The sequence below is a fragment of the Taeniopygia guttata genome, chromosome 6 (assembly GCF_048771995.1).
Source record: "Taeniopygia guttata chromosome 6, bTaeGut7.mat, whole genome shotgun sequence".
NCBI lineage: Eukaryota > Metazoa > Chordata > Aves > Passeriformes > Estrildidae > Taeniopygia > Taeniopygia guttata.
Window position 1 is genome coordinate 25,698,043 of NC_133031.1, and position 13,449 is coordinate 25,711,491.

At 44.5% G+C, this 13,449-nt stretch overlaps 1 protein-coding gene across 2 annotated transcripts in view; it reads left to right on the forward strand.

Moving 5' to 3' along the window:
• The window catches only part of SORCS3 (sortilin related VPS10 domain containing receptor 3), a 268,866-nt gene that overhangs the window by 11,020 nt on the left and 244,397 nt on the right, over nt 1-13,449 (forward strand). The window contains exon 1 of one of the 2 annotated variants that reach the window (XM_072931239.1): nt 127-1,767. The exons of the other annotated variant lie outside the window; for it this stretch is intronic. Coding sequence (XP_072787340.1) covers nt 1,516-1,767 — 252 coding nt within the window. The 5' untranslated portion in view covers nt 127-1,515. Of the gene's footprint in view, nt 1-126; nt 1,768-13,449 lie in introns of those variants that run through there. 2 annotated transcript variants of the gene reach the window in all.

The window sequence follows — 13,449 nt, forward strand, 5'->3', positions numbered from 1 at the left end:
AGGGCCGGCGTGCCCCAGCAGCATCGGCTTAACAGCATCGCTTTAGTAACCCCTTTAATAGCCCCGCGGTCCCCGCGGCCGCGCCGGGGAAGGGCGCGGACAGCCGGCGGCAGGGAAGCGGAGCCGGGCGCTAGAGGGAGCGTGGGCATCTGAGAAACGGAGGGAGGGAATGCTGCTGGAGAGGCAGAGGCTGCTGAAATATTGATATGGAAACCCGCTCGGAGGCACAGAGTCGGGAAACTCCCGCGGTCTGGGGTTCGCTGTGCGAGGGACCAGAAGAGTCCTAGCAGGCGCTCGGCCGTGGTAAAGCGTTTCGCCATCCCGTGCGGCTGATGCTGTCTCCCTTCCTGCCGTCTCTAATCGCTGCCAGACCTTTTCCTGAAGAAAGCTGTCCCTGTGCCGGGGTCTCTCGGCCCGTCCAGCCGGAGTGGTGCCTGTCCGAGCTCCGGCAGGGCCGTGCAGCCGCCGGCGGTGCCGCTCTCTGGGCGAGGCTGTGTGCGGGAGCAGCGGAGCCGCTCCTGGCTGCCCCTCCGTCCGTCCGGCCGCTGCCCTGCCCCGCTGTTGTCCCCCCCGGGAGACTGCTGACAGAGCCACCTCGCTGCCCATCTGCTCCCTCTCCTGCGCCATCGACAGCGGCAGGGAGGGCAGAGCGGGGCTCCTTCACTTCCCTCCCTGTGCCTGATCCGCAGGGGACGTACTTGCCCTGACAGCTCCCTGCCGCTTGGCACTCTTAACTTCTTGACCAAGATCTCTCAGGGTTTGTGTTCTACCTTTCTTTTCTCGTGGATGCGGAGGAATAGAAAGAATTTGAATTCTTGCCAGCCACTGCATTGTGGGAAAAAACAACTTTTCCTGGGAAACATAGTTGCACTAGCTGATCACTTTGGGACTAAAATGTAGGTTTGGGATTAAAAACACTAGGACTGAGCAGCTGCGCATCACTTAGGTCAGTGATGGGCTGGAGAACTGGGATGCTGGAAGCTTTGACACTGCATCAGTCTGTAACATGGGTACTGCTGGTATATCTTCAGTGGTGCTGCTGGTAGGCTCCTGAAATGAGCCTTTCCTGGGGATTTAGTGGAGGACCCCAGTGAGGGGTTAATGGAGCTGAAAACTCAGCACAGAGCTCCTGCTGACTATCAGGGCAGAGAGAAATGTATGGGTTGAGTTCAGATGTGCATCCTTGGGCACCAGAGGAAAACAGGCTGTGCATGCCTGTTGTCTTTCTGATTTGTGGTCTTGCCATTGTGCCTAAAATCTCTTGGATTCCCTATCCACAAGCAGGAGTTAACTCACATGAAGGGCTGTCATGGAAGCTCTCGCTGGATGGACATTTGCCAAAGCTGTTGCATGGAAGAGAACGTATAAAACATGATTATCTCGCTCTTGCCAAAATGCTTTAGGACCAAAATACTTTAGGTGAAGGGGGGACGGAGTGGAAGATTTAATTGGTTGTTAGTCTTTCCCTGCAGTTGGTGCCTGTTTGAAAAATCCCTCTCAGGTGTGATCAATGCCATGAGATGCAGGCAGATTTGGCTGGTCTGTGGCCTTATTTGCCTGTTAAAGAACTGGGAGGTGAATTATTTCTACACAGGGCAGTGGGGTGGATGGCTGTATACATGGAGACATTTCTCTGTTCTAGTCTTCCAGTCCTTTACTACCAAATCCCACCAATTTTGTGTTTGCAGAATGGCAGGCATGACTGTACATAAAAACATCTTTTGCTGCCTCCTTCAGCTGTGTATTCCGAAGGTCATTAAAAGGAAGGTCAGTAGTATAACCTTTTTTTCCCCCTTTTTGGAGAAAACTGAGGCATGCAAGAGAAGAGGGATATACTCTGGGCAAGATTAGTATTGATGTGCTACTAAATAACAAAGGACTTACATTACTTCACTGCTACAACTTAGATGCTGTATATATTTTTTTTTTATAAGCGATTGCATAAAAGGAAAAGTAGGTGAGGCGTTAAGAGGGGAAAGAACAGGGCTCTCAATAGTAGAAAAGTAGAACCTGATCAGCTAAAATTATTAACAGATTGATCAAGTTAAAGCGTCGCAAAGTTCTGTCTCAAAGGGTTTTAAGATCATCACTGTCTGCTGTTCCAATCCCTTTACCTGCTTGGCCTGGCAGATCAAGCCATTTCAAATTGCAGCTCCTTTTGAGCTGGATGAGAATCAGCATGATGAGACCATGGGAGCCATGAATTTGAGCTTTCATTGGAAATGCAGACAGAAGAAGAATCACATCTGTCTGATCAGGGGAGTGGGAGTTGACTCTGAGCTATGTGGGTTGTTTGGAATACTCTAGGATGATAGCACATGTAGGTTTGTGTTCCTGTTTGTGCAATCTTACATGGGATAATGTAGAAGCATGCAAAGTTCAAGAGTCTTGTAGGCTTCTTTGGTCATTAAGGTGGCCTTCCCCTTTATGTTCCACTTCACAGCCAAATGGGAAAGTCTTTGCCCAACACCAGGTGCAGGTAAAGTACTCCTGAGAGAGGGCAAATTAATTTTCCTTCTTCCCCCTTGGTGAGGCCTGGTTGGATTTCCTCATGGCAGTCTTCTGCCAGGTGGAGGGTTGGACTGGTATGTGAGGGTTAATGTTCTTTTTCTGTCACCCACAGTGTCTTTATAGTTTTATTCCCAACCAGCAAACTGTTGTTAGTTCTTGACTCTACAGTGGGAGCATGGATGGGAGTGCAGATGGGTGTCTGGGGTGGGGCCTGGCACTTGTGGACAGACACACTGGCTCTCTGAACTTGCATAAACCTGTGTTTGCAGTGGGGCAGGTTTTTACTTCTGTCTGGCCAAAAGCCCCAGTGCAAGGCACAAGACTGGTGAGCCTGCATGTAAAGAAGCACTGTCAGCTCGTGCTCACGGTGTGTGGTGGGGGAGGCAGACGTGCACACCTGCCCCTGAAAAAGACATTTGTACCTGGCCTGAAAAGAGGTTTGCCTGTGAGACAGTGAGGTTGCAAACCTGTGTGATAGCCATGCTACTTGAGACAACTGGTATTTCAGAAGAAAGACTCTTTGTTCAGGTGTATTTTGGCAACTACTGGATAAAGCAACACCAGGATAAAGCCCCATCCAGTCACAGTGTCCATATCAGGTGTCACAGAGGTATAATAGAGATTGTTCAGCTGTCTATGGTCAGACTTTATGGGTAGCTGAGCCTTTAACTGAAGGGCTTTCAGAAAAATGTGGGATATGGAATACAGCAGAACAAGATCTGGCCAGGACAGCCTACCAAATTATGATTTCTGCTGAATGTTTTTGAGGCCCTGGCCCAGTAGCCACGCTGAGCACTTTATCTGATCTGAGAGATCTGTCTGCTCTCCGAAGGACCGGAAATGAGAAAAATGCCTGGTCATTTTGTTCAGCAACAGAAGTTTGCAATCACTTAACTGTGTGCCCTCCCAGGACTCTCTTCTCTCTGTTTGCTATCATCTCTGTCATGATCCTTCATTCTGCTACCTGTTTGGAGGGGTGAAAAGTGGCACAAGGTGTACTTGGCTGAGCATTACAGATGTGCTGGAGAGCTCGCTGTGATTGATGCATCAATCAGCTGGAGCCCTGCCAGCTCTGAAAGTGGATACTGGGTGTCTTATGGTTCAGGCCAAATATTATTTTGGGGCCTGCTTCTTCACTCAGCTCAACTTAGAGGAATTCTGCGCCTCTGTGACCTTTTATCCCCTGTTGAGTTCAGTTCAAATTGGTCCAAAGATTCCAAAGTTGTCCCTCCAGTGCTAACTCACACATAGCATGGTCTGTTGATCCAAAGCAGAAAGTTTGTTTTTCAAGGCACCTAAACCACAACTACAGTGTCAGCACTGAGGACTCTTTAATTTTCTTGATTAAATGTCCACGTTGGTTTTTGCTATCCTGCCTGGAAACTCTGTTCCTTTAATCAGAAGGCACCACTGCTGGTAGTGTAGCATTTTCAGTTTGCTTTTACAGCACCTCTTTGTGGCAGGTTCAATGTACCCACCTTTCCCTTTAATTAATTTCAGATTATCCGCATTGCTTGTTCCACTTCACATACTGCAAGTAACAAAGCCTGCCTTTCTGAGTTGCACTGAGGTCTTGTTCTTATGCCTCTCAGCTTTCTGTGGCTTTAAAAAAAATATTTGTTTGTGCTTCCTGTAGTGCTCCTGGAAAAATGCAATAAACTGGTTTGGGGAGATGGAAAAATGACTCACAGAAAGGGGAAATAGGCAGGTCTAACTCTGCAGAATGAGATCAAATATTAGACAATAAAATATTGAATCATTTGAGAATGCTATGTCTTCTGTAGAAGAGAACATTCTCATTTTCCTTCCCAAAGACAAAGTTTAACAGCCATGGAAGTCACTGACTAGTGGATGCTGTTCTCAGACAGGCTGGAATGAGCCAGAGTTCTCCTCATGTGCTCATCCTGGAGGAGACAGGGGTGAGAGGCCAGAGCTGATCCGTGTCAGGACACAGGAGTGAGTCAATATATGTGTGAGTGTTCTGTTTCACGTCTCATGGGGACACATGCATTCTAATGCTGCACATTCTTACCTAAGAGAGTTGGCTGTAACATTTATTGCCCTTGGTACCTAATGGGTTTAATAAAACAAAGCCTGCTATTAACTGTGTTTGTCAAAATCAGCTACATGGGAATACCTCAAAGGTGAATGGGAGGGGACAGAGTGGATCTTCCTGGGCTTTTTTACATCTTTTAAAGTCCCGTTTTAATCACTATGTTGTTTAAAGAAAACTCTGTTTTTTGAAATGTAGGGGATACTGTGCCTATGTTTATATGTGTGTAAGGATATGTGACTTGATAACTACAGAACTAGGTATATAAGCATATAATTAGAAAACCTAAGTACCATGTAGCCAGGGATGATTTGGGGCCATAGTCTGGTTTTTCCTGCTTTTCCTCTGTTCCGTATCTACACCCCCCACTGTAACTTGGGGGCTCTGATGCCATTATATGGTACTTGCAGGTCCCTTTCCTTTGCTGTGGCCTTTGCACAGTGGCAGTGACTTGGACAGGCTTTGGTATGAGTCAGAGTGAAGGTTTTTCTATGCCTGTCACAGCTGGATTTGGCAACCCTTAGTTACACACGAGATTCCTTAGGCTGAACTTGGTGTGCTGAATTTGGAGCTCTCCTATAGCACATGTCCTCCCTGGGTTCAGTTCTGCTCTGCTCTCATCTGCAGATCTCACTGATCAGGAGATGGGAGGAAATGGTAGCAAGGTAAAAAAGAGCTGGCAATTAGTTGAAAGCTTTTTAATTTTTTTGGAAAATAATGCCTGTGGAGTTTTATGGTTTTAAGAAAGAAGTAGAAAACTGTGTTCAATGATAAACATTTGGAACAGGGGAGGCTTTGTGCCCACCCAGCTATATGTGCAGCACCTTGCACAAATTTTGTGTCTTTAAAGGTTGATGTCTTTAAAGAATGATACAGGAGGCAGAACCTTGCCATTTGTTTTTACCTGCATATATGGAATTTGAATTCCCTGAAGAGAAGGCAGCATGGGCATTCCCTGGCAGCTTGTTTCTACTGAACATAGATGATCAGTTGTGATGGGGCAGATGTGGCCTTTTCTGTTGTTTCAGACTTTTTGACACCAGCTTCTGCCAGTCCCTGTGGTGGCACACTGGTCGGTTTTGTGCTTCCTTTCTCTCTCCTGAATGTGGGGCCAGAAGGTGTTTTGCTCCTGTGATAGTCCCCTGTGGTGAATTTTTCTTAACAGTGCTGGCTACAGGGAAGCTGGTAGCTTTTCTAGGTCCATTCTTTATTTAAATTCTCTGCCTCCAGAGGCACGCTTGTGCCTGACTTGTCCTGATGCATTTTCCTTGGGCATCCTTCTGCTATGGCAGCTCCTGCCCAGGGCATGGACAGAAAATGAACCTAAGAGATGGAATTAGCACCAGAGGGGGGGGAAAAAAAATCAGTCCCCTGAGCAAGGCATGCACAGTCACTGGGAACTTAAAAAGTGTTTGGATGATGTACTGCTTTGTGCCTAAGTCCTGCTGGGGAAGAAGGGAGGAAAGTGATTATTCGAAGGCAGATGATCTGACTCCCAGGAGTCTGGGACATGGTCAGTTCAGGTTAGACATGCCATGGCTGAATGATGCTTGGAGTTGTCTGAGACAAGAACTGGGCAGAGAAATGCTGTCAGGAGGCTTTTCTCCTTCTGTTTTAGGCTGAATGGGTCATTCTCACCTGCCAGGGTGTATAAATTGCTGTCTTGCAAACTAAAGCTTTAGACCACTGACTAAATGGTCTGTCTTGCCTTAACTGAAGGGAGAGGAAGGATGTCAGTAAATGCATATTAGCCTTTCAAGGGTACTCTTCAGCCCATATTAGTGTTCTAAAATCCACTCTGGTTTATGGTGATTTTATGCTGATGTTGCTTTAGTAGAGCTTTATTTCTGCTAGTGTGAATATTTCTATGTGCAGCCTTAGTTTTACCGGTGTGGGTCTTTAAGTGTCTTTATGTAGCTCCTTTAATTTGTGCCTGTGACTTTTTTCCCCTCATTTGTCTTGTATTTTCTTTTCTATTGTCCTGAACTTGGGCCAGTGAAAATGAGTTGTCTGATTGTGGGGAACATGACTAAGTCTGTGACTTAACGAAGGAAGACTCAAGTATTGCCTTAGTATGGGCAAGTATCTTTCTTTCTTGCATTGATGAGAAATTTGGATGTTCAAGAGCACTAGCATGTGCTTTAGCAATAAAAACAGTGATTTGGACACTTGAGGGTAAGAATTACCAAGCTGGAATTTACCAAGTCTCTGTTCTTTTGGAATATTTAGAATAAAAATCTCAGTGTTACATGGTATCCTAAATGCTGTTGGGCTTGTTCTGGGAGAAGACAAGGATCCCTTCCTGATGCGCACAGAGTCTCTCAAAGTCTTTTGTGCCACTGTGGGCTCCTGGTCCACTGCTTAGCTAAATATCTTCACTGCATCTGGGGGTAAATGTTTTGAGAGGTCACAAACACCTCCTGAATGGAAGTTGGAGGGAGGGAACAGTTTGTAATAAACTAGCAAACCAGGCTTTTAAACATTGTGCTATGCTGTAGCCATGAGCTGGGGTTGCCAGCCTCTTCTGTGCTTGTTGTAGAAACAGCTGCTATGAGGAAATTTTTTTTTTTTTTTGGCTGGGTAGATAAAGAGTACACAGAGTTGGCCAGACAGACCAAGTGCTGTGAGTGATCTCTGCCAGACTGGAAATCGTGTTCTGGATCTCTCACTTCTGCTTGGAGTAACTTGTCACTGGAACCCTTTGGTTTGTCTTTTGTTCTCTCTCTTCAATAAAACTGCTGTGCTTGGTTTAAATCCTTGCTATTGCAATAAAATCTTGATAAGGACCTTAGCTTGATGAAGCAGGAGCTCCTGTCAGAGCAGCATGTTTTATTTCAAGGGCGTACTTTTCATCTTCGTGATGCTGAGTAGGGCAACAGTAATACCTTCAAAGTCAATGCTGATACACTGATGAAATGTCAGTAAGATGAAAATTAGACCCACGTGCCTTCCTCTTCTCTGGCAGCTGGCAGGCTTGCACATGATGGAATTTGAAAGCCTCTTCCATCTGCAAGGCTGTGCTTCTACCTGTGTTTCATAACAGACAGCAACCAGGAGAGCATTAACACAGTGATAAATTACCAAGAGTCAGAAGCCATCAAGCTGCCTGGTGAAGCAGAGGTGTCGAGCAATCCAGGAATGCAGTCCTTTAGAAGCAGCTATGAGTGGTGATGAGGGCTTCACTTGCAAAGTTCCACCAAGAAGTGTTCAAACAGCACATCAAACAAAAATGAGCTTCTTTACTGCCTTGGTAGAGACCATCCTGGCTTGTGCTGTGGTGTGTTCTATTGCTGCTTTGCTTATTGCCTGAGCTCTGAGTCACTTTCACGAATTCCATTGCTGGCTGTGACCTCTCTAGCCCTGCTGTGCTGGTCCTTCACTGCTCCTGGGTTTAGGTTCCCCTCTAGCTCAAGTCCTGCTGGCTTGTCTGACTGGGGCTTTATAGGGCCTTGATGAATGCTGAGGGAAATAATCTGGGTTTTGGCTCAGGAGTTAAGGCTTCTTAGCCCTTGAGGATGAATGACTTAAAGCACAAGCAGGCAGTACAGCAGAGGTGGTATATTTATTAGAGCAAGTTCCCATTAACTCTTCTCCTTGACAGGTTAAATATCTCTAGCTGTTCTTGTCCACTGTCATATAAGGTCTGACTCAAAGCCAGTGAATTCTTTGCATTTCTATTGACTTTAATGGGGTTTGGACATGTGCCCAGGATCATAAGATCAGATGTGCTGGACGAGACCAAAAGTCCATCTATTCCCAATGTCACACTGCTCAGTAGCACAGCTGTATCTGGCAGTGAATTGTATCTGGCACCTCTCTGGAATCAAGAATATGTAGTACAGAGAGCTCTGTAAATAACTGACTGCTTGCCTTGGTGTTTTTGAGAACGTGTGGGCTGGTTGGCAGAAGGGAAATAATTTGGGTTTAATCCCTAAGACCCACCACCATCCTGACAGGTCTCCCCAGGTTTTGACTTGGACCAAGCATGGATTTGCATTCTGGTTTGAAAAAGACAAACAAATACAACCACAACCAACCAACAAAATAAAATCACATCTCCCTAAATTTTAAGAAATTGTTTAAAGAATTTTTTAATGGAAACTTGATACTTTTATTTTAAAAGTTTAAAACAAAATTAATTTTTTAAAAATTTTAACAAAATTTAAAATATTTATTACATAGTTACGAAAGCAAACTCAGCACAGTTTAGAAGATACAAAATATGCTGGCCTTATTAAATTGCTGTTTTAGTGTAGAAAGTCATACTTGAAGATACTGCTCCTGTGATTCTTTGTGCTATGCTGTCTTGGTATCTAGTCAGTGAAAAGAAGGTTGCAGCTTTATGTGCTCTTGTTGGAGGAAAGCAGTGAGCTCCACGGGTAAAAACAGAGATTATGGTGTCTGATGCAGGGCTTGATTGTAAGGTCACGTTGTTTTCTGTTAATTACAGGAATTACCTTGCTGACGTCAGTTTGTAAGTCAGCAGGGTGGATACACACACACACTGTTCTGGATGTGGCCAGAAAATTACAGGTAGTTTAGAGAGTGTTTTTTGGTTGTGTTTGTTAGTTTGTTGGGGGTTTTTTCATTTGTTTTTTTTTTTTTTTTTTAAGATGTTTGTAAACTGAAAACTTTAAAAAGTGAAATGCACATATGATTTTTGTTTGTTTATTTGTCTGAGTTTTTTCAGTTTCGGTTGTCATGTATTTAATTTTTAATATGGGTTTCTTAACATTTTTTTTTGTTAATGATACCAGTTGATAGAAACTAAAATCAAACTCCCTTTTCTTCATCCTGATTTAGAAATTCACCAGTTTATGGTTGGGTAGGTTGGGTGTGTTTGAGAATGGAGGGGGAGTTACACTTGAGATCTAAATTACTTGGTCTCATTCCTGAGGTACAAGAAAAAACTATAGGGTAAAAAAAAAGTAGCATTTGAAAGCTGCAACTGGAAGGCAGTCATGAGTGCCTTAGGGGGCAATGGGATGGAGCTTTAATGTGCAGCACTCCTGCAGGATGGACAAATATGTGGGAACTCAACCTTTAGGCCTTACATAAACCTTTGACAAGTTGTTTCCCTCTGTGCCTCAGTTTTCCCACCTGTGAGGGGCAAAGCCCTGGGGGGAGTGGTGGGAAGCACTGGGTGAGCACTGTTATCTATAGCTATTGGCAGCTGAGGTCTGGACCAATGTGCCTTTTTTTTCTCCTTCCCGCAGGGAATCAGATGTTGGCCACTGTTCAAGGCAGGCAATAAATGCAAACAGTTCTACTGTATTTTTTCAATCTTAATTTTCTTGGGTGGCAAAAGCAGCATAACAAAGTTATGAGACCTGTGGCTTGTTTGAATGTGATCCATCTGTCTGCAGTGGGTTGTAATCTAAGAGCAGCTGCATAGATGTTCCAGTTGAATTCAATTTGTGGTTTGCTTTTTGAAACGTAATTTCATTCTAAGTGTAGAAAGTGTACAGAGCTGAGATTTGTCCTGGTGCTGGGAGGAGAGTCCTAGTCATTATTTAAAATGAATTAGCTCTGATGAAATATTTAGCCTTTAAACAACACATTTAATGCAGTGAATTGCATTTTATTTATTAATGGCTGTTGCAATGAGATTTGGAGAGAAATTCTGCTAAAATGCACTGTTGTGATACTGCCAATATAGTAATGACTATAATATTTTGTTGAATTATTAATATCCACTGTGCCTACAGAGCTAAATAAGCATCAGATTTCAAAATTGCTTTTATCTGAAGACTGATATTTCACTGTTGTTTTGGGTTTTTTCTGGTGTTTTTTTAAAACAATTTCTAAAAAAAAAAAATTAATTAAAATGATAAAAAGAAAGCAGGAAGTCCAGTCAGGTGTTGCCACTGTTTAACTCTTTTTCATTATCAAAGCACCCCCAGGAAATGTGCCAAAGATTATGTCCTTCTTCTAGCACCAGGTCTGTTTGCAAAGAGAGATTCCTTGTATGGAAAGCCTGCAGTGGAAAGGAAAGGTGTGTGTGGAAGGCAGGCAGGGGGCTGAGGGACAGCACTGCTGCTTTAGTAAAACAGCCTCGTCCACTGCCACCTCCCCTGCTGCCAGGGCTGGTCTGTGCATGTCATCCATCCCTGAGCTTATTGACAAAGAAGGATAGGCAGAGCACTTTTAATCTCTGTGGGCCAGATTTTCTGCCTCTAGGACAGACACTAATCTGTCAGAGGTTGGGCTTCCAGCCAGTGACTTTTCTCCAATAAACTTGTGGTGCTGGCCCAGGAATGATGACAAATTCTGTCTGTGGGACCCCAGCACCCACCTCAGGGGGAATGTGCCTTGCCTGTTTCATTTTACATGCCAGGATGTTCCTGGATGCTCCCTGCTCCTGGATGCTTGGCCTGATGTGAGAAGGTGATGGTTTAGCCATTGGTGTCCCCAGCATTGTTGTGTCCCATGCCAAGGAACATTTTCAGACAAACTCAGACCTGGTTTAGCAGATTGGGTAGCTCAAGAATGTTTGCTTTTGGCACCTTGTCTTGGGGAGAAAGGAAATTCATCCAGATGGAGGCAGACCCTGATGTTCCAAGTGGTCTCTGGATCAATAAATAGGCCCTAACTTATTTTACTTTCTAATATGGGCATAACAAATGAAGAACAAAAGTGACATGAAGGTAAAGGTCTCTTTAGATTTTTTTATTTACTTTGAATTGAATACAAGTTGTCTGAAGTCTTCCTGGATTTTATCTGGGGTCTGTAATACCAGTACAGGATGGTGAAGATGTGGGAATGTACCAAAGATTTCCCTTATCCACCTAAAGCTATTGCTCTGGAAGCATCCTATTAAACCACTTGTCCAATTGCCCTGTGCTCTCTTGTGTGACTTTTTTGGTTGCCAAGGGCCTGGGGAAAGCTTGCAACACATGCTTGTTTATTATCAGCAACCAGTGTGTTTTCCTTCTCTCCCCAGCATCTTTTCCAGTTTATTTAATTTTCCAATTGAAGATGTCGATCAGAATAGACAAGAATCTAATATCAAATATTAATATCAAATATCAATATCTAATAATAAAATATTGAGAAAGTCTTATTTTGAGAAGACTTTCTGAATATTTGGGTGTATCCTGAGGTACATTAAAGGGTCTAATTTGTGAGTCTGCAGCCAGAGATGTTGTATTGGGTCTGGCTGGGATGGAGTTAATTTTTCCCAAGGCAGCACTCCTGGTGCTGTGCAGGGGCATCTGTAGCTGGAAATGTGTTGGTAATAGCACACAGTTCTGGCTATTGCTGAGTCACCCCCACCCCCAAAGGCCAATAGGCTGGGGTAGGTGAGGGGCTGAGAGGGCAGTGGCATCCTGTAATCCTGCTTTTTAATGCAGGCTCCTACTCTGTCCCTTCTGTGCTGTCTGTAGCTGTGGCCTGGGGAGCTAGTGTGAAGGAAAATTGCAGGCTTTACTCCAAGGATGGCTCCTGGGAGCTTCCCCAGGGCTTTCTTGTGTCTGATTAGTGGATCAGCCTCAAAACAGTGTCTAGGGAACAATCAATGCATTCAGCTGAGCTCCCTAGCTGCTGGTGAGAGGTTGCCCTGCATCGCTGGGGGATTTGAGTAGGGCTGGCAGAATGCTGAAGGGGTGAGAGGAGGCAAGTTCTTTAGAGGGTTAGCTGATGATTCAGACAGCTTAGAACAGTCCTAGCTCAGAGCCATGCACAGGGGAGGAAAGCACTGGAGGGCTAGAGATGGCTTCAGGCTCCTTTGGGTATTTTGCCCAGAAGGAAAGTACAATTTCCTGCCTGTCCCAATGATTTCTGGCAATTATCTGCTACCTTCTGGTGAGGCAAGGGAAGGTGTAATGGGAGAAGGGAAGAAGAGGAAGGTGGAGTCTTAGTAGTGGTTGGGTGGTTCAGGGAGATGAAACACTTGGGAGCCAGGCTGGAAGGTGACAGTGAGCACTGAGTCAAGCAGTGCTACAGAAAGTAGTGCCCAGATCAGGATCCCCATGTCAGCAATTTTTGGGCCAATATCTTTCCCAAAGAGTTTTCATGTCTGGGGGAGGAATGTGTCCTGTGACATACCTTTGGTCTGCATGGATAAATGTCCCTCCACGCTGAGGCCACGGTCCTCTCAGCTGGCTGGGTCCCATGTTCCCATTAACTACATTGCAGTGAGCCATCAAAATCCACTCTGGAGTACTGAACTTTCACTACACATTATCATGGGAGAAATATTGAAAGTCATGCCCTGTTTAACCTCAGAGAAGCTTCTCTAATGGTATCAGACTTACGCCACAGTGACTGCACAGAGGAAGGACACAGATACTTGGATTTGTCTCACTGGCTTTGCAGAGTGTAATAATCTAGTGTAAGGAAGAAAACCACTTCAGTTCAAACAGGCAAAACTTTGTAGTAAACAAACTTTCACTTCTGTGCAGGGGGTTGTCAGAGAGAAGTGATGGCACTAAATAGATTAATTAGGTTTCATAGAAACATAGTAATTGTATGTAATCTATCTTGAATATAAATAGAGGGATCCAAGCAGATGATACGCTGAGTGAACATACCATCCTTGACTCCTATAACTGCTCCAGAGAGCAAAAGCTTCCTTCTTGCTTATTTGCATGCTGGTTTCTGGCATTTGTTGCTTACCTTTTGCCACCAGAAATTGGCAGCCTGCTTCCACCTGCTAGAAGGCAGGTTTTGCTTACCACTGCAAGATACTGTGATGTAATTGTGACCACCCAAGGCTTGGTCTGAAGCTCTGCTGCCTGAAAAAATAAACATGAGCTGATTTATCTTTCTTTAGCTGTCACTTATATTGTAGTCTTAGGCTGTGAAATGCATTTACGTGGTGATTGTCTCAGTAAAGATATCATCAATTTTTTCTGAATTTCCAGACAATGTCTTGTTTGTTTTAT